Source organism: Ailuropoda melanoleuca, chromosome 1 (genome assembly GCF_002007445.2).
Source record: "Ailuropoda melanoleuca isolate Jingjing chromosome 1, ASM200744v2, whole genome shotgun sequence".
Taxonomy (NCBI): domain Eukaryota; kingdom Metazoa; phylum Chordata; class Mammalia; order Carnivora; family Ursidae; genus Ailuropoda; species Ailuropoda melanoleuca.
The window spans coordinates 147,583,971-147,604,831 of NC_048218.1; the positions used below are offsets into that span (position 1 = coordinate 147,583,971).

General features: G+C 39.0%; 1 protein-coding gene across 4 annotated transcripts in view; it reads right to left on the reverse strand.

Moving 5' to 3' along the window:
- Positions 1 to 20,861, reverse strand: part of COL28A1 (collagen type XXVIII alpha 1 chain) — a 158,517-nt gene that overhangs the window by 128,783 nt on the left and 8,873 nt on the right. For all 4 annotated transcript variants that reach the window (XM_034668093.1, XM_034668089.1, XM_019800270.2 and 1 more), the window contains exons 4-11: positions 18,599 to 18,619; positions 16,845 to 16,901; positions 14,332 to 14,385; positions 12,431 to 12,472; positions 8,083 to 8,109; positions 4,098 to 4,142; positions 1,511 to 1,555; positions 142 to 195 (exon numbers count right to left, since the gene is read on the reverse strand). In XM_034668093.1, the coding sequence (XP_034523984.1) occupies positions 142 to 195; positions 1,511 to 1,555; positions 4,098 to 4,142; positions 8,083 to 8,109; positions 12,431 to 12,472; positions 14,332 to 14,385; positions 16,845 to 16,901; positions 18,599 to 18,619 (345 nt within the window). The remainder of the gene's footprint in view (positions 1 to 141; positions 196 to 1,510; positions 1,556 to 4,097; positions 4,143 to 8,082; positions 8,110 to 12,430; positions 12,473 to 14,331; positions 14,386 to 16,844; positions 16,902 to 18,598; positions 18,620 to 20,861) is intronic.

Genomic DNA, 20,861 nt, shown 5'->3' on the forward strand with positions numbered 1-20,861 from the left:
GTATACATCCACAGGTTATCATGGATTGCCAAAGATACATCCTCAAAGAGTCCACTGACTTCTGCTTAATAAAAACACACATCACTATAGCTCACTAGGGGAAAGGCACTCTGCCTGTCTTTAATCAAAGGGTATGATTACCTTATTGCCTTGAAATCCCTTCAGACCTGGATCCCCTGGAGGTCCACTAATGCCCTGCTCCAAGGTGAAAACCAAGAATTAGTTCTGTATACAAAAGGCCAACCAAGACTGAATTGTTCACTAGGGTCCCTACAGATGCTGAATTTAAAGTCAGACTATATATCTCGGCATTACGTTGGGGTCACATGTGACTGAGAAGTGGAATGAGATAAAAATGCTCGTGTTGGGGCGCCTGGGTGGCACAGCAGTTAAGCGTCTGCCTTTGGCTCAGGGCGTGATCCCGGCGTTCTGGGATCGAGCCCCATGTCAGGCTCCTCCGCTAAGAGCCTGCTTCTTCCTATCCCACTCCCCCTGCTTGTGTTCCCTCTCTCGCTGGCTGTCTCTATCTCTGTCGAATAAATAAATAAAATCTTTAAAAAAAAATGCTCGTGTCAAATAGGCAGCTTCTAAAATAATACTTAAGCTGAGAGCAAACATTTATTCACCAGGTGTTTGCTTTCTAAGTCTGTGTTTCCAACCTTTTTCCTATGCTGGACACCTTTTCCGAAAAATTTTGAATGAACAACAATTATTTTTTTAATATCTAAGGCATTTATAACTGAAAGTTGGAGCTTCTCATGACCCTGTGATAACCAGAGTTACTGCCCTGCCCCGCTACAATTCTAGGCCAAAGCAAAGAAGTTGATGGTTAACTAGATGCTGTCTAGGAAATCTTGGGTCAAGTTATAATTTTCAGTAGAGTTTTTGAAATACTGAAATTAACTCCTCATATACACACATCACACCCCCCATGAAAAATTTAGAGTAAGCGAGTCCCCAGGTGGGGGGGGCGGGGGGGCACTGATCTAAATCATTTTTTGAAATCCATGGAGTTTGTTTAACTTAGATAAATGCCTTAAAGAATTATTCCATGTTACAGAGCATTAAGTACTTATAATGATGGAACAATACAAATACTGTACTTTAAATAAAATGCGTAGTTCTTCCAACTATATTATAGTAGCAAAGCAAAAATATTTACATCTTATTTTTAAATGCTTTGGATTTATCTGTCTTCCTAGACCCGAATTTTTAAACTTTTATCCCTCTACTATGTAAACTCACCTGCTGGTACCTATCTTTGGGGAGCTTGAATTAGTTACTCAAAACATTAGGGCAGTGATTTCCAAACTTTCTGCACATTGGAATCACCTGGGAATCTTTAAAACTATTGATGCTTGGCTTTGCTTGGCTTCAATCCCTATACATTCTGACTGAATTGGCAGAGAGAGCAAATGGGCACAGTGAGTTTTAAGAGCTTCCTAGGTGATTCTAATCCTATTATTTTAATCTAATCTAATCAGACATAGATTTGATTTAGCCTCCTTACCTGAAGTCCTCTTGGTCCCTTTGGTCCATGTGGTCCTAAGGATCCCTGTGGAATAAAATTAATGGTAAGTTGCTCTAAATATCCATCTTCAAAGTGCAATGATTTTAGGTGGAGGGAAGGAATGTGTTCTCAGTAATGGCCAATCTTCCCAGGTTATCCAAACAGCAAAGCCAACATTGTTGGTTTTTGTTAACAAAATGATCCGAATTAATAAGCCAACTTAAGGTCAAATTTTCCTTTAGTAAACTCCGTGAAAGCACAATTTTAGATGTAAGTCCTTCACCTGTATATTGAAATTTTGATCAAAGTAAAGAATTTATTTCTTAAGATTCTTTAGAAAGCAGTACACTTAGTGGAATATTGTTTCTTTCCAACAAGGCAAAGTCAGTTCAATTGACAATTTGGTGAGTTTACACGATGTCTAGATCACTCTTTTGCCCATCTTCAAGACATGCAACTTAACAAAACAGTGTTTATACTCAACCCTCTTTTAATAAAAAAATATTTCAACATGTCAACTTTTTAGAATTTATTTTTATGAGAATATAATATAGTCTCTCTTTTCTCACATTTTCACTTTTTTTTTGTTTACCAAAATACAACGTGTTCATAACCGACACATCTTAGCAATTATAGAAAAAAGCAAAGAAACAGAAAAAAAGATCACACAGAAGGAACTGCTATTAACATTTTAGGCATATGCAATAATTACATTTCTTTAATTTGATTAAAGGGCATATACAACTTTGTGCCTTTCTCATCTGGTCTTCCATTGTACCAAAAATATTTTTCCATGTCATTAAAAGCTCTTAGTAAATGGAATAATATTCAAGAATATGAATCTATCACACTTTACGTACTCATTTCCCTAGTATTGATATTTAAGTTGTTTCTGATGATTTCTATTTTAATAATATTATAATGAACATCTTTGTGTATAAATCATGTCCCACTTCTGATGGATTCCCAAAGCTGATGTTCTGGAAGAGGTTGAAAGACACAGAGACGATAAGCACATTCAAGGCTCTCTCTCTCTATGTTCACACCATACATGGAAAGAAAAAGCAAAACTTTCCTCCATGGAGTTTGTTCAGATTTCCATTCTTACTGAGTAGAGAGCATGCATTGTCACCTTACAGACTCCCCATCAAGGCTCGATATTATATATTGTCTCAGTGTTTGCTAATTTTATAAGTGAAATAATATTTTCATGTGTTAATATCACTTATCTGATTGCTAATATTTTCATTTATTAGCCATGCACATTGTCTCTCTTGTGTCTCTTCATGTTCTTTGTATGTTTGACTTATAAACTTATATGAACTCTTCATGTCAAGGGCACTATATTTCATTGACTCTAGACATGCGGGGTTTTTTTTTTTTTCAGATTTTTACATCTCCGACACTAAGATACATCTTACAATCAATTGCATCTTCTGTTTATAATTGGCAGCACTTTTTCTTTCTTTTTGGCACGGGAAATAATAGGGCATTTAAAAATCCCTGACATCTTATGACAATGAAATATGATATTAACTCTTCGTCAGCCATTTTCATTTCGAAAGTTTTCACAGTTACTGTTTAACTTTCATTTTTGTTCTTCTGTGTCCCCTCTTCTGTATTTTCAAGTCCATGTCTGTCTCCCATTTTCAATTATCCTCTGGGCAGAATCTATTCATTACTACAGTTTCATTTTGCCCAGAGATAATTACCAAGCCTACATTTTTCGGATTCACCTGGCCTTTAACTTCACAGTACTTTAAAAGCTTTCACAAAGTCTCAAGCCATTTGAAGTGCTTAGTTACATAGGCCGGTGTCATTATCTTATTCTTTTCACCTTTTGCCTGGTTTTTTCCTTGGCTCTCTCCCATAATTAAAATACAGATATGAAAAGAGTTGAGTATCTTGGTAGCGTGCTGTTAATAGTTCTTAACTATAATGAAAACTATTTTTAGTCTGTACATTTTTGGACCCTTTGTCATTATGTTTCAAACGTACTCTCTGTATATTTCTGGTCCATTAAGGAACTCACAACATATTTAATGTTGTCTCCAGTTTAAATACTTTATTCATGTTTATTTTTTAGTGAAAGGTAAATACCTACCCAATTACCTGTGGCTTGCTGCAATTTCAAAATTTCAAACCCCTGTCTCTGCTAGTTCTGTCACATTATTTATAATTATTTCAATAACTTATTCCATAGAGTTCTTCACTCTGTTCTGGAAAGTGCTTGCTGTTAGTGTTTACATCTGAAAAACAATTCCACTTTGACCTGATTGGAGCTTGAGTTGACTTTGCAGGTTAAATTATTCTTTTCGCCATAACATTCTGTAGGCCTGGCCTCAAAGGTTAGGGTGCCATAAAGCAAGGTCTTAAAGGTCCATAGGAAAGGCCTGTGGGGGTTCCACTAACTAAAGTTAGGCATGGCTTTGTTTTCTGCTTCATGTTTTACAAATGTGAAAATGAAGCCAGTGACTTTCCAACTCCAGTAGTGAGAGCAAAGTAATGCATCCCAGGAATTTCCTCTTGAGGAACCTCAGCCCCAAAGGGATCACAGCTGTTAGCATTTTAAAAACGTGTTCCTTACTTTGTCACCTTTTATTCCTGGTTTGCCACATTCTCCATTTTCCCCCTGAGAAATAAATAAATGAAATTAGTAAGAGGACATTTGTAGTCATTCGGGGTTAGGATTTAAAAAAAAAAAAAGACATCTTATGACATAAGCACCCTGATGGGTTATGCACAAGTTTATCCTCAATCCTGTGGGTTATTTGGGCATTGCACTCTGAAAAATTTGATCCATGAGCCATCCTTAACTTGACAGAATCGAATCCATGACACCACCTAGTGAGGCTTAACATCGTTGAGAGGTGGATGAAATTAAAAGGAAAGAAATTAAGGATTACTGAGCAGCTACCACGTCCTCCTTGCGTGTGATTTAATTGAATCTATATCACAGCTCAATGAGATCAGTTTTACAATTTTATTTTGTAGATGAAAAAACTTACACTCAACAAGATAACTTCCCTCGATCAGGTAGCTCAGACTCACGGTCCCTATTTTTTCCACAACACGATACTCCATCCTGAGTACCAACTTTGATCAGTTAGTAGTAAGAAAAAGGTCCTGAGACCATGCCCTGGCTTGGTGGGGAAAGGAGCCATGAAGAATTAGCAAGACCTGCTGGGGACGGGCATGATGGCAAGCATGCTGTTACTTCCCATCATCACTGTCTCCTGTCCTGCCTTTCCTGGAGTAGTTATGAAAAAAGAACTAACATTTAAATTATGCTTTACAGTTTACGATCAATATTATTTTGCAGACGTTATCGCAGGTAAGCTGCCATTAACTGTCTGATGTAGATATTATTAGCCCAATTTTACAGATTGAGAACTGTGATTCCAAAGGTTAAGTAATTTGCTTGTGTAGAATGAGAATTGGGACCTCTGAATACTAATCCATTGTATCAGACTTCTAAGACTTTGAATAATTAGAACTAAAAGGTATCAAAAGCAATTGGAAAAATGACTAAAGTTAGAATTTTCAAGTGCTTTCATATTTTTTTCCCGAACCTCAAAGCAATTCCTTTAAAAAATTTTTCTTTATTTGAGCATAACACAGGGTTACATTAGTTTCAAGTGTACAGCATAGTGATTCAACTTCTCTATAGTTATGCTGGGCTCACTGCAAGTGTAGCTACTATCTGTAACCATACGACACTATTACAATATCACTGACCATGTTGCCTTAAACAATTCATATTTTTAAGATAGAGCAACTCAACTGGAGAGGTTCAATGAGTTACTTAAATGTACATGCTAGCCAATGACTCCTAGTCCAGTGCCCTCACTACTGTCTGTTTCCGCTGCTGCTTTATCGTCCACGTGCTGTGAGGTGTGCTACCCAAAGCGCCACTCCACAGTGACGTCAGAAACTTGCACTACGGTGAACACCAGTGCCCTGCCTCCATTAAAGAAAACACGCAGTGAAAAATGAATGTCGACAGAACAGTGTATTTAATGGTATAGTGGACTTATATTCTGATGCAAGCTTTATCTCATCACAAAATACCAACAAGCAGTTCACAGACTGACAGCCAATGGGCAGACCACCCTTGGAATAGCACTGCTCTAGGAAGGGAAATAACAATTGTAACCACCAGTCATGGATCCAAAGTCCAAAGCCTTTACATTACTGCTAATCCCCTCAAAAGATTATATTAGATTAAAGAGAGAGAGAGAAAGAGAGGAAAAGGAGGTTCAGAGAGATTAGATAGCTCGCCCATGACCCCAGGCATTACATTCCCGAGTCCATGTTCATCAACAACCCAACGCTGAACGAGGCACCCCGCCGTGGTCTGCAAGTTACTTTCCGTTAGCCTAGGGTACGACATGGGGTGTTGCTGGCATCAGGAGCTGGAAAGAGGGAGGTACAATTCCTAGATCCAGCTATGCCTCTGTTCAAAAGCAATCTGTTCTCTCACCACATCAAACTGAGTCAAACTGACCCAGGAAAAACTGAGCTTTCACTTAGAACAAATTGAACATTTATTTCTGGATGCAAATGGAAAATCATTGTTGAAGAATCAATTAGAAAGCAATTAATTTAATAATGTTGGATGGGATAAAATGAGTCAACCACCAAAATATAAAACAGAAAAGTACCATAAATACACTCAAAATTCTTTTGGCCAGGGTTCACATTCCATTTGTCCAGACAGATTTGTTAGCTATAGGGTCCTGAGGAACAGCATTTGTTTTGGGGGCAGACTTCCATCAATGAAAATATTGTACTCATGTTATTTGCCTCCGCAAAGGCGTTTTCCTTTTTGGTGGGCTCAGTAATCCCTGTGGAATGGCCGCAATTACACAGTTTCACAGAGCAAGTGCTTCAGAAAGCTACGAACAGATTAGCTCTGTTCCCAGCCTCTGATTGCTGATGCTGCTGTTCCCGGTGAAATTCTGGTTTGAATGTCAATGGTTCGGGGTCAATTTACTCTGACAGCTTGTATTTTCCAAATGAGAACTCCATCAGTGATCTGTAATTTCCCAGAATGTTAAATGAGTCTTTTCATATATATAAATATACATGAATGTGTGTGTGTGTGTGTGAGTGTGTGTATGCATGTGTGTAAATATATATGTAGTGTTCTTGAGTAGCTCATACTATAACTCAAGATGGGGGCCTGGATAAGTTTCTTCAACCGTATATAGGACAATTTTACAATCATGAAATTTTCTTAATTTTCCTGTATTATCACTGATTCCCTGATTCTTTGTAACAGCACCTTACATTTATAGACCAGCAAAGAGTTTATAATACATTGCCCCATCCATAATTCCATTTGATTCTCCAACAACCCTGTAAATCAAGGAAGCCTACATTAATCCAGTTCTATATGGATGAAGAAACATACACTTAACATTTCCAGTGATTGGGGATGTATTTATTTGCCTGTATGCAGACTCACCTCTATATATGCAGGGCCCAGGGCAGGAGTGCAAGGGGAGGCCTATATACCATGTATCGAAATACTTGAAAGTTACACATGAAGCTAATAAACTACTAATGTTTTAACTTCCCTTTTCGACATGTATCCCTTCAAAAGGAATACAAAATGAAAGAATTTTTGTATTCCTCAGAGGTTCATGTGCAAGTACAGCCCCATGCCCCAGCCTATAGCCCTGCTTCCACTTGACTCCTCCCCACTTCTGGTTCCTTCCAGCATAGGAGGAACAGATGCACCCCGAAGGTGCCCCAGGCAGTACAACAGTGCTCCTAGCACGGCCCCCTCCACTCTTGCCCTGCAGCTTCCTGGCTCCAATGGGGGTCAGACTGGAGGAGATCTATAGCGAGATCTCTGGGCCGGGTTCTGAGGGTTGTAGACAGATTGAATGAGAGGGACATGTTCTGCTTTCAGATCGACAATCTGCTAACAGAGAGAACAGCGTCATGGACCTACAAATGAACCACAAAACACACTCAAAGCTTCTGGAGCCCCCATCCAGCTTGCTAACTTGTAATTGGCAAAGAATCCTAAAATAACCTATCAGCCCATAACTCTTGTTTGTCAAATTTATCCCCCCCATCTAGAGACGCCTACCCAGCTTTACCCAGATGCCTGACTGTATGAAGTAAGCAGTTCCTTATTGCTTCACCAGGATAAATCTTCTTGCTTCTGTGAGAAGGATCTGGTGTCTAGGAGTTAGAGGAAATGAATCACCAGGAGAGAAACCTAACTGCCGTGTTACTACATCCATTTGTATCTAGAAACTCTGAGTCTGGATATCTGGGCTGCATGGCTGTTACCTTGGGGTTCTCGTGTTTGCAGAGCTGAGAGAGACTGGATCCTGATCTCAGAAACCTTAGGGTGCCTTTCAGCCCTTATAACATGTCCCATATCATAAGTTCTATTATTATTTTATATTAACAGAGTTAAGAATATACTTAGGACCTAGGGAATCCAGACTTACAAAAATTAAGGAAAGCAACTTTTATTAAGTACATAAATACAGTTATGTTTCTTTTTCTTTCTGAAATCCTTGTCTACCTATGCCTTGTTACCAACTTACCTTCTCACCTTTGTACCCAGGAATTCCCTAGTTGAAAAAGGAAAGAAAGAGTAAAACATTAGAAGACGTTCCTGGAGGAAGTATTTGATGTTTTTCAATTTACAAAGTATAACAAAACACATTTGTATGGTCAAGGAAACAAAGACCACATACGGAAATGTAAGCGATGTAACTTGTCTGAACCTACGTTTCCCTTAATTACATTCTATCTCAGTTCCACATATTTTTCCAACCCAGTTCCTTACGCTTGGTCCCACAGCTGAAGGAGAGACTAGATACGGAAACTTGTGGTAGAAGGGACAGCCTAAAATGCTCCTTTCGAAATTGTTGCATTGACTTTTAAGCTACGAAGCGTCCCAGCTGAGAATGTTTCACAGAGACTGTTGAAGAAATTGTCTTTGAAAGTGAGCTAAGATAATGGCCTTTCCAATGTGTGTAAATATTTATATCCATGATGGTCCTCCTTTCAAATTTGGGCTGGGATATAGAACATCAACGAAATGAATAGTTCCTTTATCAACCCTAATGAGACAGTGACCTTTAAGTTGCTATATTTTATCTCCCGCTAACTGCGGGCCCGGTGCCTCTGCTCCCCTTCTGTGTCACTCCGGGGAAGCCTGCACAGCCTCCGCCATTGTGTCCCTGCCCGGGAACCCTTAAGTAATATAGTCCTGAATAGTAAGTGAACTGGGAAATTACCAACTTTAAGCAATACCAAGGCTTTTTCAAATAGGATTTCATGTCTTTTTCCTACAACAATAGCTTTTAAGTATGAAAATAGAATTGTAAGACATAGTTTAAGTGAGCTGGAGAAACCAGCAGAATAAACAAGCTATTATCGCAGTTACACGTGTCAGACTACAGAATTCTGTTTTGTATGACTTTTCTTACAAAAGGCAAAAAAGGAAAAACTTCGGGAAGGAAATAACACTTCTCTCCAAATGAGAGGTCACTGAGAAATTGGACATAAAAATAGAACTACAGTCAAAAATATTGTTACACTATAATTTAGTTCATCTTAGAAATATTTATTAGCATAAAGGGTTTAAGTTTTCATCTTGTGCTTAAAATTAAAGGCCGCATTATAGACAGTTAAATTGGGGTTCTTCATGAAAACAATTCACGATCGCAACACTAAGAAATGCTGGACCTCCAGCCTCAGGAATTTGTGGGTGCTCTCCACCCCTGACAGCACACAACCATATTAAAATCCTGTCATTATTTTATGTTAAAAGAGTTAGGACTATTTAGGAAGAAGTTAACACAGCTTATGAATAGAAATGTTACTTTTTATAGTATCCTCTTTTTTCCCCTGTTTTTCTTTCTGAAATCTCTGGTCAATTTATTGTTTGGTTCCTATCAGCTTCCTTCCTTCCTTCCTTTCAGAGTATCTTAATTACTAGTTTTAAACTATTCCAATTTAAAATATTCAAAACTGCACCCATCAGTCCGCCAGATTTGCTTCTGACTTTCCTGTTTCTTTTAATGGTACCATCATATTTCAAATTACACAGAATCAAAAGTTTACAATTATCTTTTTCTTTACTTGCCCCTTACATTCCTTTAATCCAGGCTGTTAAAATTCTCCACCAGCTTTCACTGCATTTAGTTTTAAATCCATCCTCCCTACCCCTGCCAGCAGAGCCCTCCGTAACCCACCCCTGCCTATCTTGATAACCCGTCTACCACCACTCTTTGCCAAATTCTGGCTTTCTTTCCATTTCTCCAGCCTGCCAAGCTTATTCCCACTCAAGAGCCTTTGCACCTACTGCTCTTTCTGCCTAGAACACCCTCATGACCTTGTTTTATGTTTGCAGAACACATCTCACTGCTGAAATCTCGTTTGTTTGCCTGTTTATTGCTCCCCCTGCTAGACCACTGTATGAAACAGGAGCTATCTGTCTTGCTCCGTCCTGTATCCCCAGCATGTAAAGAAGGGCCCGACATATAGCACGTGCTCAATAAATGTTTGCTGAATATATGAGTCAGAGTCAGTCCCCACAGCCTTTTTTCATGCTTCTCACAATGGTCTCTTCTTTTCTAGCTTATCATCACTGTGGCCCAATTCTGTCCAATAGAATGTGAGCCTCGTATGTAATTTAATTCCCTAATAGCCACATTAAAAAAGCAAAACAAACAGGTGAAATTAATTTTTAAGAATATATTTTACTGGGGCGCCTGGGTGGCACATTCGTTAAGCGTCTGCCTTCGGCTCAGGGCGTGATCCCGGCATTATGGGATCGAGCCCCACATCAGACTCCTCCGCTATGAGCCTGCTTCTTCCTCTCCCACTCCCCCTGCTTGTGTTCCCTGTCTCTCTGGCTGTCTCTATCTCTGTCAAATAAATAAATAAAATCTTTAAAAAATATATATATATTTTACTGAGGGGCACTTGGGTGGCTCAGTCGGTTAAGTGTCTGGCTCCTGATTTCAGCTCAGGTCATGATCTCAGGGTCGTGAGATAGAGCCCCACGTTGGGCTCTGTGCTGGGCATGGAGCCTGCTTAAGATTCCCTCTCTCCCTTCCCTCTGCCCTGTCCCTCCCCCCCTACTCTTGCATGCATGTGTGCTCTCTCTAAAATACTACTACTAATAATAATAATGATAATAATCTATTGTACTGATCCCAATAGGTCTGAAATACAGTCATTTCAACATGTGACCAGTATAAAAGTTATTAATGAGATATTTTACATTTTCTTTGGTACTAAGTCATCAAAATTCACTGTTATTTTACTCCTACAGCACCCCTCAATTCAGGCTAGCCATGTTTCAGCTGCTTGGTGAGCACATATGGCTAGTGGCTTTCGTATTGTCCAGAGAATTTCTAGCCAGTGTCCCCGCTCTCATACAGACTGTAACAGAAAACCTTCTAAGTGCTCCTTCCTTTGCTTATTCCCACTTCAATGTCTCCTTTAGAGTCATGCCAGATTAATCTTCCAAGGACACAGCTCTTGGGTTGTACGCTTCATCTAAAATCTCAGCCTCTCCCCTAGCAGAGCATGCAGCCCCCACTCTGACCTTCAAGCTGTGTCTGACAACGCTCCTCTTCAGGCATCCTGACCTCCCCGCACTGTTTTCCAACACATCGCCTTCCCTCAGGTGGCTGCTTAGGGCACTGGCAGCTGGAATGCCTATCGCCTTCCACCTTTCTGTTCTGTCCTTTCCTGTCACAGTCCTACACTCTCCAGGAGTCATCCTTTAACACCTACCTTGGCTTCAATATCTTGAGTGCCCACCATACTTCGTGCATGCAATTTTTACAATATTCTGACATTCTGCTTCACAGTGTAGCTGATACACAACGTTACATCCGTGTCAGGTGTACAGCATAGTGATTGAACTTCTCTGTACATTGTGTTCTCATCACAAGTGTAGCTACCATCTGTCCCCATACAACCCTATTACAATACCATTGTCTATATTCCCTATACTGTACCTTTTATCCTAATGACTTATTCCATAACTGGACGCCTGTACTTCCCACTCCCCTTCACCCATTTTGCCCATCCCCCTACCTCCCTTCTGGCAACCAATATTGTAGCTATTTTAAATATCTTAATCTCTCCCATAACAAACTTTTCGAAAAATATAAGCACTTTGTCTTAATTTTATTTTCACATAATAAAATGCTTTATATGTAGAAGACACCTAAGAAATATTTCCTAAATGAAAAACACACATTTCTGAATGAATTTCCATTGTTCATAAGGTTGCTTAAAAACACCAGGAGATCAGTTTTGAAAACCTCTGGGCTTGACTCCTGGGCTTTCACCGAGGGGACAAGCCAGGAGGAGCAAGGTGATATGGCCTTTTTTTTATTCACCATACACACTTCTCTGCTCTTTGCTACTTTGCTGCAACTCCCCAGAAAAATGCAAAAGAAGAAATTTACTGTGATTATTTATCAGACAATCTCTAACATCTTCTAATTTTAGGAATAATAAATCCATTAGAATGATAGCTTTTTTGGGTCTGTAGATCAAATTTACAAAAGCATAGTCTAGATTACATAGTTCTGTGCTCCCAGAATTTTTAAATCATTCTTTATTGGAAAAAAAAAAACACAAGATGCCAAGGAAGATATTTTTCTTATTTGAGTCTTCCACAAATCTCACTTAAGTATCAGAGAATGTCACGTAGTTGACTAGCCTGTCCCATCATCACTCCTGCTGAGCAGGGTATTTTTTCCCCACATTTCCACCTCTAAGATCCTATCTGTCTGAGCCATTAGAGCACACGTATGTATAAATCATTTTTGTAGTTGCGTTGCAGGGATCGCAGTGATCAATTACAGTCTTAGCCTCCTGGATTACTTTCTTGGGAAGGCATTGCAGTTGTATACGTACCCCTGGGCCTCTTTCTCCAGGATCCCCTTTTTGAGCATCACCCTGTGACAAACAAACAAAACTCAGTCAAAATTCCACAGCCCTGCAGAGGGACTGATGGCTCAATAAAATGCATTTTTCAGAATTCCCAGATTAACAGGTTAATCCCAATGGGAAAAAAAATCTTTGGCCTTTACCATTGACATTTTCACCATGCCATCGAGGGAAGAAAACAGCAGTTCAGATAGCCTTTGCCCTTTGAAGTGAAGCCAGATGCATAGGGTGCAGGATCCAGGTACATTTGCCCAGCTTGGGCCAAGTTTTCATCCCAGTTTAACAACACAGCTGTTGTTCTCAAATGCAGCATTGTACCCAATCGGAGCCAGCCCTTCTGGCTTTTCTCCAAGGGGCTTTGGAATGTTTTCCAAAATGTCCTTAAGAGTAATTGCTTGATTTCAGCAAGACTTCGGAAAATATATTATTTGGCCCAAAATTACAAGCCAAATAAATGAAATGTAAACATAGATTTAAAACAGGTGTTTAACAAAACAAAAAGAAGACATGATGGCATCAGTTCGGACCTACGTAATGAGTGTGTGGGGTTGTGTGTGTTTGTATTGTACAGACACCCAAGATACATCATATTCCTTTTCTTTGGCAAGCAAGCAATTGGCTTTCATGCATCTAAAATACTTTCATGCATCTAACTTATTCCATTTTTCATGACCTCCCTAAACATAGTTTCAGAAGAGAAGTCATTGGGTTAAAATTCGAATATTTGAATACTTCTTATGTAATGTCTAATCGCTTTCCAAAATGTTTGCGCCAAGTTACCTTTGCAATGAAGAGCAAACCAGCTTTACCACCTCCTTGCTCTCACTACTTATTATTATTTTAATATTGCTGTGTTAACTGCTACAAAAAAAGACATGTTTTTTAAAATTTGAAACACAAACACCTAAAAAAAAAAAAAAACCCAAACTATGTGAACTAGAAAATTGCCCCCCCCTACACATGCAAAACAACAACCCAACAACCCTGGACTCCGAAGTTCCTAAAATGTGAATAATTAGTATTGAAGGGTACCTCATTGTCTTTATCTAAATTTCAGTCCTTATCCAGTGAAAATAAATGTTTTTCTACTTCTTTATTTACTGGTTTTATTTCCTCTCTTGAAAATTGTTTGGGTCCTTCGACCAAGTGATTATAAGTGGATTGATATTTTCTCATCCGTTTTATAAAGTCTTTATATACTATAGAAATCAACCCAATGTCCATTGTATTTGATGCAAATATTTCCATTTTCCTCTTTATTTTAATAATTATTTTTCATTACATAGAATTTTGCCATAAATTTTCACATAGTTATATCTCTCTCCTATGACTTCTTTAGTCACTCTTGAACTTGGAAGATCCGAAATATTATCTGATTTTTTTTAATTAATCTAGAATTTTTTTTATGGGTACGCAAAGAAAAGAATTGGGGAAATGCCTGAAGATGGTCTGGGAGTAGGAGATAATCATTTTTTCTATTATTATCACAGGTCAGTTATCCATAAAATGAATCCATAAAAAACCTAAGTGTCAATGTCAATCTGATATGGAATATGCATTAGTAATTCATGGAACATTGTAGCAATTAATTTGGGCCAACATTATGTTAAGACAAATTTCAATTTGTTCAGTATTCCTAGGTTTCCTAGACTTACTGACTAAAATGGTCATATATTACTTAGGATTTGTAAGCTAACACAAACCAGATAGATAACACAGGAAGTAAGCAACCCATATTATTCACAGGAATCATCAAATTTTTGGCATTGACATACACGACAGTGCTCTTTGTTTTCTTCATTTTTGTTCTTTAAATAAATCTAGAAAATGGTACAGTGGTTTATAAGGAAAGCTGTTTATTCATTTACCGGGTTTCCTTTTGGTCCTCGATCACCCTTAATACCTGGGTTTCCGTGTGTACCCTGAAGGCAAAGGGAAAAAAGATTATATTGAGCACACATCCTATTGGTTTTTTACACACTACAGTGCTTTCTGATCAGCTTCATCCCATGAAAGGAAGGAAGACTGTTAACAAGCGTAAGCTACCAAGCAGAGTCTCCACGGTACTCCCTGCTTTACTACACACCAGGAAGACTGCACTGTCTGGAGTAGGTACGTTCTCCAGATTTGCTCAAAAGAATGTACTGTCTCTGCCTGATATCCAAGGGGTAATCTCAAAGATGAGAGAAGAGAGTGCTTCAATCCTGTTCCAGAAAGGTGTTATGTTTTCCTAGTCTCAAACCACCAAAGAGCTGGCTTTTCTGAGAACCGGTTTTAGGATCACTCAATAAATGCTCAATAGTGTGGTTTTATGTCTGTCCCTATTAAAACATGGTATGGTACAGCGTAGGGAACAGAGTCGGTATCATCATCACACTGCACGGTGACAGATGGTAGCTCCAACTTGTGGTGACACAGCATAACATGTAAACTTGTTGAATCAGTATGCTGAACACCTGAAACTAATAGAACATTGTTCTATTAGTTCTATTTTAAACTATACTTCAGTTTAAAAAAAACATGGTGGGGTGCCTGGGGGGCTCAGTCGGTTAAGCAACCAACTCTTGATTTCAGCTAAGGTCATGATCTTGGGATCGAGCCCTGTGTTGGGCTCTACACTCAGTGGGGAGTCTGCTTGAGATTCTCTCTCTCTTTCTGCCCCTCCCCCCTCTTGTGCTCTCCCTCTATCTCTCTCTAGAATAAATAAATAAAATCTTAAAAAAAAAAAAAAAGGTATGTTAGAGGCACCTGGGTGGTTCAGTTGATTAAGCGTTTGCCTTCGGCTCAGGTCATAATCCCAGAGTCCTGGGATCAAGCAGGGAGCCTGCTTCTCCCTCTCCATCTGCCCCTCTCCCCCACTCCTGTGCTCTCTCTCTCTCTCAAATAAATAAATAAAATCTTTAAAAATACATATATCACTTTTTAAAAAATGGTAACGTCATTTCTAACAATACTGAGTGACTGAAATTGTCAGATTAGCTCAACAACTGTAAATTTTCTTACTGTGCATTCTAAAACATAATTGAATATCCCAAGTAAACCTTCCCCTGGCAATTTCTTGGTGTAATAAATATAAACTAAGACTTTATAAGAAGGGTACGTTAAAACTCTGCTTTGGCCAAAATCAGCTTCTACTGGCTGCTACATTGTCCTATAACATATCTAACTTACATTTTAGGGAAAAAAAGAAAGAAAGAAAGAAAAGAAAAACATCCTCACTTTCTAATGCCTTGATTGGTAGAATGGTTTGAAAAAGTATAGTCTTTGGACCCAAGTCTCAAGAGAAAATGTGGCATAGTCTAAGAAATTCACAGTAAACATTCTCCTTCCTGCCCCTAAATATAAGCATTTGTGCAAAAACTGGATCCACGCATTTCTGTGAACTATATCCACCGGGCTTCTGACCTATAAGGTTTGAAACCATTTAAGTAACTGGAATGCTGAACAAGCAGCATGGATGCATCTGATGGTATGTGTTAGAGAAACACGTGATGTCTCCAGTTATGGAGATATTGTTGCAAACACCTTCCCAGTGCATACATAGCACCTACCAGATGTTAGACCAGCATATAAAGGAAGCACTCCTTTGGGGATTATTTTATCAAGTGTTGAATCATCGTCATAAATCCTGCCTTTAACCTTTAGTTGCCAAGTTCCACTTTGCAGAATTCACTCTAATCCTCAAAGCTTCCTGACCAGCTTCCTCCCCGAGAGGCCACCCAGTGTTGTTCTTGGATACATGTGAAGACACACACACGCTTCCAGCCAGGTCCGCATCACTTGTTTCTAGGTGGAGTAGGGCTAACGCTTTCCCTAAAGCACCAAGGATTTGTATCTCTTTTTCTGTATTTTCACTTCAGTGTTGAGAAATGCTGGCCCCAGTTGTCACATCAGAAGTGATGCTGGAACATACTTTGTGGGAACAACATCATCATTTTAAATCGAATCTGCCCTCCGTTCAGGTCAGCAAAATCCCAGGCTTATTTTTAAGGACAGAGTGTACTCCTTTAGGAATAAGAGAAAGAGGGGCGCCTGGGTAGCGCAGATCATTAAGCGTCTGCCTTCGGCTCAGGGCGTGATCCCGGGGTTCAGGGATCGAGTCCCACATCGGGCTCCTCCGCTGGGAGCCTGCTGCTTGCTCTCCCACTCCCCTGCGGTGTTCCCTCTCTCGCTGGCTGTCTCTCTGTCACATAAATAAATAAAATCTTTTAAAAAAAAAAAAGGAATAAGAGAAAGAAACAGCATTTCCCTGTTTGCTGCTATTTGCACACGACTGCTTTTCAGCAGCACAAAGCAGCCGGGGCGTTTCCAAGTGCAAGTAGAACCATCGTAACTAGGGCTTCCTGACTTGACCCTCCATTCACAGTGGAAATGTACTCACAGGAAGCCCTGGGTCGCCTGGATCCCCCTTCTCACATTCACAAATCTTGTGTTCGCACTGCATCAAGAATGAAATCCAATATTAATATGCAACAAAACGCGGCATTTCTAATCTTATTCAGTACGTAACTAGAGAGAACGCTCCCTTGATGAGATTCTTACCTTGCAAATTTGTGGAGATTTTGTTCTCCCTTTTCAATTCTTCTAGGCTATCTCAGATCTAGCAAGAGCCAGCTAGTTAACGATTATTAGACATTATTAAACATTGCCACGGTTAGATAAAATAGACCTCCCATCAAAAATATAAGTATACCATCTAGTTGCCAGTGAAAAAGGAAAATCACCGTATTCAGTGGATTTTTGGAATTTCTGCTTTTTCTCTTCTCTACAGCACATCGAAGCTCAATGATACACACATACCAAGTACTCCTTTAGTCCAAAAGGAAAACATTGGGACATACCATATTTTATCAATTTGAGGATATACATATTTCCTTATTTTAACATGCCTGAAATCGGAACGAGTCTTATTTGAATCAGGCCTGATCATAATGAAGTTATTTTCTGTCCATGTTCTTCAAAGCTAACAGAATGAAATGGAAGAAAACTCCAGAGACACTCCTGGAGAACACTCAAGAAATGCTTCAGCACCAGTGTTTTGATGGCCTAGAGGCCGATTTGGGAGGGGGGAAAGGGCATCAGAGCCAGAAAGTGATTCAGAAGATTCAGACTGAATGGGAAGATGTTTTAGAAATAACCAATTAATTTGCCTCAATTGTCCCTTATACATATGCACAAATACAATAGAGGATTTAAAAATCTATATCTAAATAAATCTAAAGGGACGTTTACTGTGAATATAAAATCAAGAATTGTCACTTATAAGAAGGTATTGTATCATAGTTTAATTGGCAGGGTCCTTTCCTGTCTCACCGGTACATGAAATAATGTGGCACCTGACCATTCGATGAAGCGTGGTGCCCTGCAGGGTTTGGTTGGCTTCTATCATTTTATGCAGTACTACTTGTACATTTCCTGATGTTTAATAAGCAGCTGATCCAACAAAATTTGCATGTTCCAAACTGTGTTAAGAAACACACATCCAATATAGAGGTCCTGGGCAACCTGGTGGTCACCTATTGTGCTAAGCACCATCCAGCCGGTATTGGCTAGCTTCCTTTGCTGCCTGGTGTGTTTGCCATCAATAACAAGAATGAGATTAAAATTAATCGCCGGGCAGCAGCGGAGACTCTGAGCTGTGTCTCTTGGCCAGAAATCCCATAGTGGAGAACCCTTATGAGTAGCTGGTGTCAGAGACATGCTTAGAATAAAGGAAGTCATATAAAAATAAGCAAAAACTATGTCTTTGCGGGGTGCCTGGCTGGCTCAATCAGTGAAGTGTGCGACTCTTGATCTCAGAGTTGTGAGTTGGAGCCCTGAATTGGGTGTAGAGATTACTTAAAAATAAAATCTTAAAAAAACAGAACAACTATGCCATTTGGTTATCAATGATTTCTAAAATTACTCTCTAAAATCATATTAAAATATTTTCTACTTTTTCCAGATTCTGAAACCTGCAGTAGACATAGCAGCATAAAGAAACAGATGGCTGCCTCAAAATGGAGTGGCTCCTTTTTAAAAGAATTCGGCGTTTTTATGTAGACACACCTTATCTTCTAAAGTGAGTTATAATGCTGATTTGATTTTGTGAACTTTGAGAGTTAATTTATAGTAATCAAAGCATGTGGTGCTTACCTTCTCTTCAAATAAGATATCCTAGGAGAGAAAAAAGAATAAAACATTAACTTGATTCATGGTTCTGATTCCAGCTTCTTATTAGTCTTAATTATTCCCTATGGGATATGCAATTTCCAAGAAGGATAGCAATTCAGCTTTTTAACCTTGTAAAAGCAATGGATCCTACCTGCCAACCACCCAAGGAATACTCTGAGCCATATAATAAGAGACATGAAGGGCACTAATGTTAAAAATTACTGTTTTCTGGGAACTTTATCCTGTTGCATCCTAAGTTCTATCTTTCTATCTATCAGCTCTCTAAACTCCGCAACATGCCTACGAGCTTAATCAGTCATAATAAAAATTTCTCACTTTTACTTATAAGACTTAGCCAGAATACATAATTGTGTGTTTCCTCTTCTTTTGTTTTTCCATCCCTATACATACATGCATTTGTTTTTTAGCATTAAAACATTAATTTCAGAGTCATAATTTCATGAAATATCGTTAAGCATTTGAAGTCAATCAGGTCCAACCTCTCATCTTGCCCTAAGGAAACATGGGTCTGCAGGGCTGTGACTTGCCCTAGGTCATACGCTTGGCTGAGCCACCTGACCAAGTTCAACTGCTGCTTTGTACTTACACAGAAATGAATCAATCAGAATATTTTCCAAAACTCCTTTAAATTTTAGAGAAAACTCTAAATTTCTCTAGTACTCCTTTAAGTTTTTTTCCACTTTCTTTTATTATGCTCAGTTAGCCAACACATAGTACATCATTAGTTTTTGATGTAGTGTTCAATGATTCATTAGCTGCGTATAACACCCAGTGCTCATCCCAACACGTGCCCTCCTTAATGCTCATAAAACTCCTTTAAGTTTTAGAGAAATTCACGGTCTAGTTCTTGTCTAACATCTAGGCCTCCCTATACTACTTCAGCTTAGTGGGGTATTACCTGACAAGTGCACTGAAGACCACGTCTGAAGCCAAACACGGGAAAGAAATTAACCTATGTTTACAGGTAGAATTATTGCTTTCATAACATAAAACCTATCGGTCAAATTGATGCCTATGACTGAATCCAAGGGGTTAATTTGCATATGATAAAATAAAAATGGGAGTAGAAAGCACTGGCATATTTGTTGCAATATATTAAAAATAAAGACTGTAGGGGCGCCTGGGTGGCACAGCGGTTGGGCGTCTGGCTTCGGCTCAGGGCGTGATCCCGGCGTTACGGGATCGAGCCCCGCATCGGGCTCCTCCTCGGTGAGCCTGCTTCTTCCTTTCCCACTCCCCCTGTTTGTGTTCCCTCTCTCGCTGGCTGTCTCTATCTCTGTCGAATAAATAAAATTTAAAAAAATCTAAAAAAATATAAAAAAAAATAAAGACTGTAATGAGGAAGTTAAAGACAGGTCAGAGTTGTACCTGTAGGGAGGACCCCACATCCTTTTAGTTTTATTTTTACTTTACCTTTATTTCCATATTAACTGATAATATAGAGGGAAGATATAGCAAAATGCTTTATGTTGTCCTAGTGATTTAATGGGAGGAAAAATTAGGCTGGGAGTTAAGTGTCATCCAGTGTTTTCATCCTGTGTCCACAATTAACTAGCGGAGAGGCCTTGGGTAAGTTCCATAATCCTTCCAGGTCATTTTCCACATATATGAAAAATAAGAAAATTTGACTATGTGATCTCTTGAGTTGTAAAACTCTGGCTACAGAGCCTACCTACAAAATTCAGAGTCTTACCTCTGGCCCTCTCTCCTCCCCTCCCTGCCACCCACTCCCCACTCCAATGATTTAAATTTTCTAGCCAACGTAAATTCCGGCTGAAAGCAGTTGAGATACTCATATCTTTATGAACTAGCAGGTCATGTGCAGAAACGGGAATTCACATATACTAAAGGTAAAATGGCATTTACCTTCCCCAGAACATTTGGCTGTGCCTAGGAACCTGAAGATGCATTGTGCTTTATTTCAAGGCTGTCCAAGACGAGTTCTTGTTCCTACCTGCTATTCTGACATTCCTTGCAGACATGTCTTAGGGAAATTCTTGTAGATTCTGTATATTTCAGCATTCATTGTTTTTAATAGTGAAAATTTAGAAATAATTTTGGAAATAATATCCATCAATATTAGAATGGATCCATAAAAGAAATATTACTCAGCGGTTAAGATGAATGCATTGGATCTACATATTTCAACGTAGAAAAATTTCCAAAAACACTGAGTGAAAAAGCTAGCTGCAGATGAATATGTAGAATATGATCCAAATTAAAA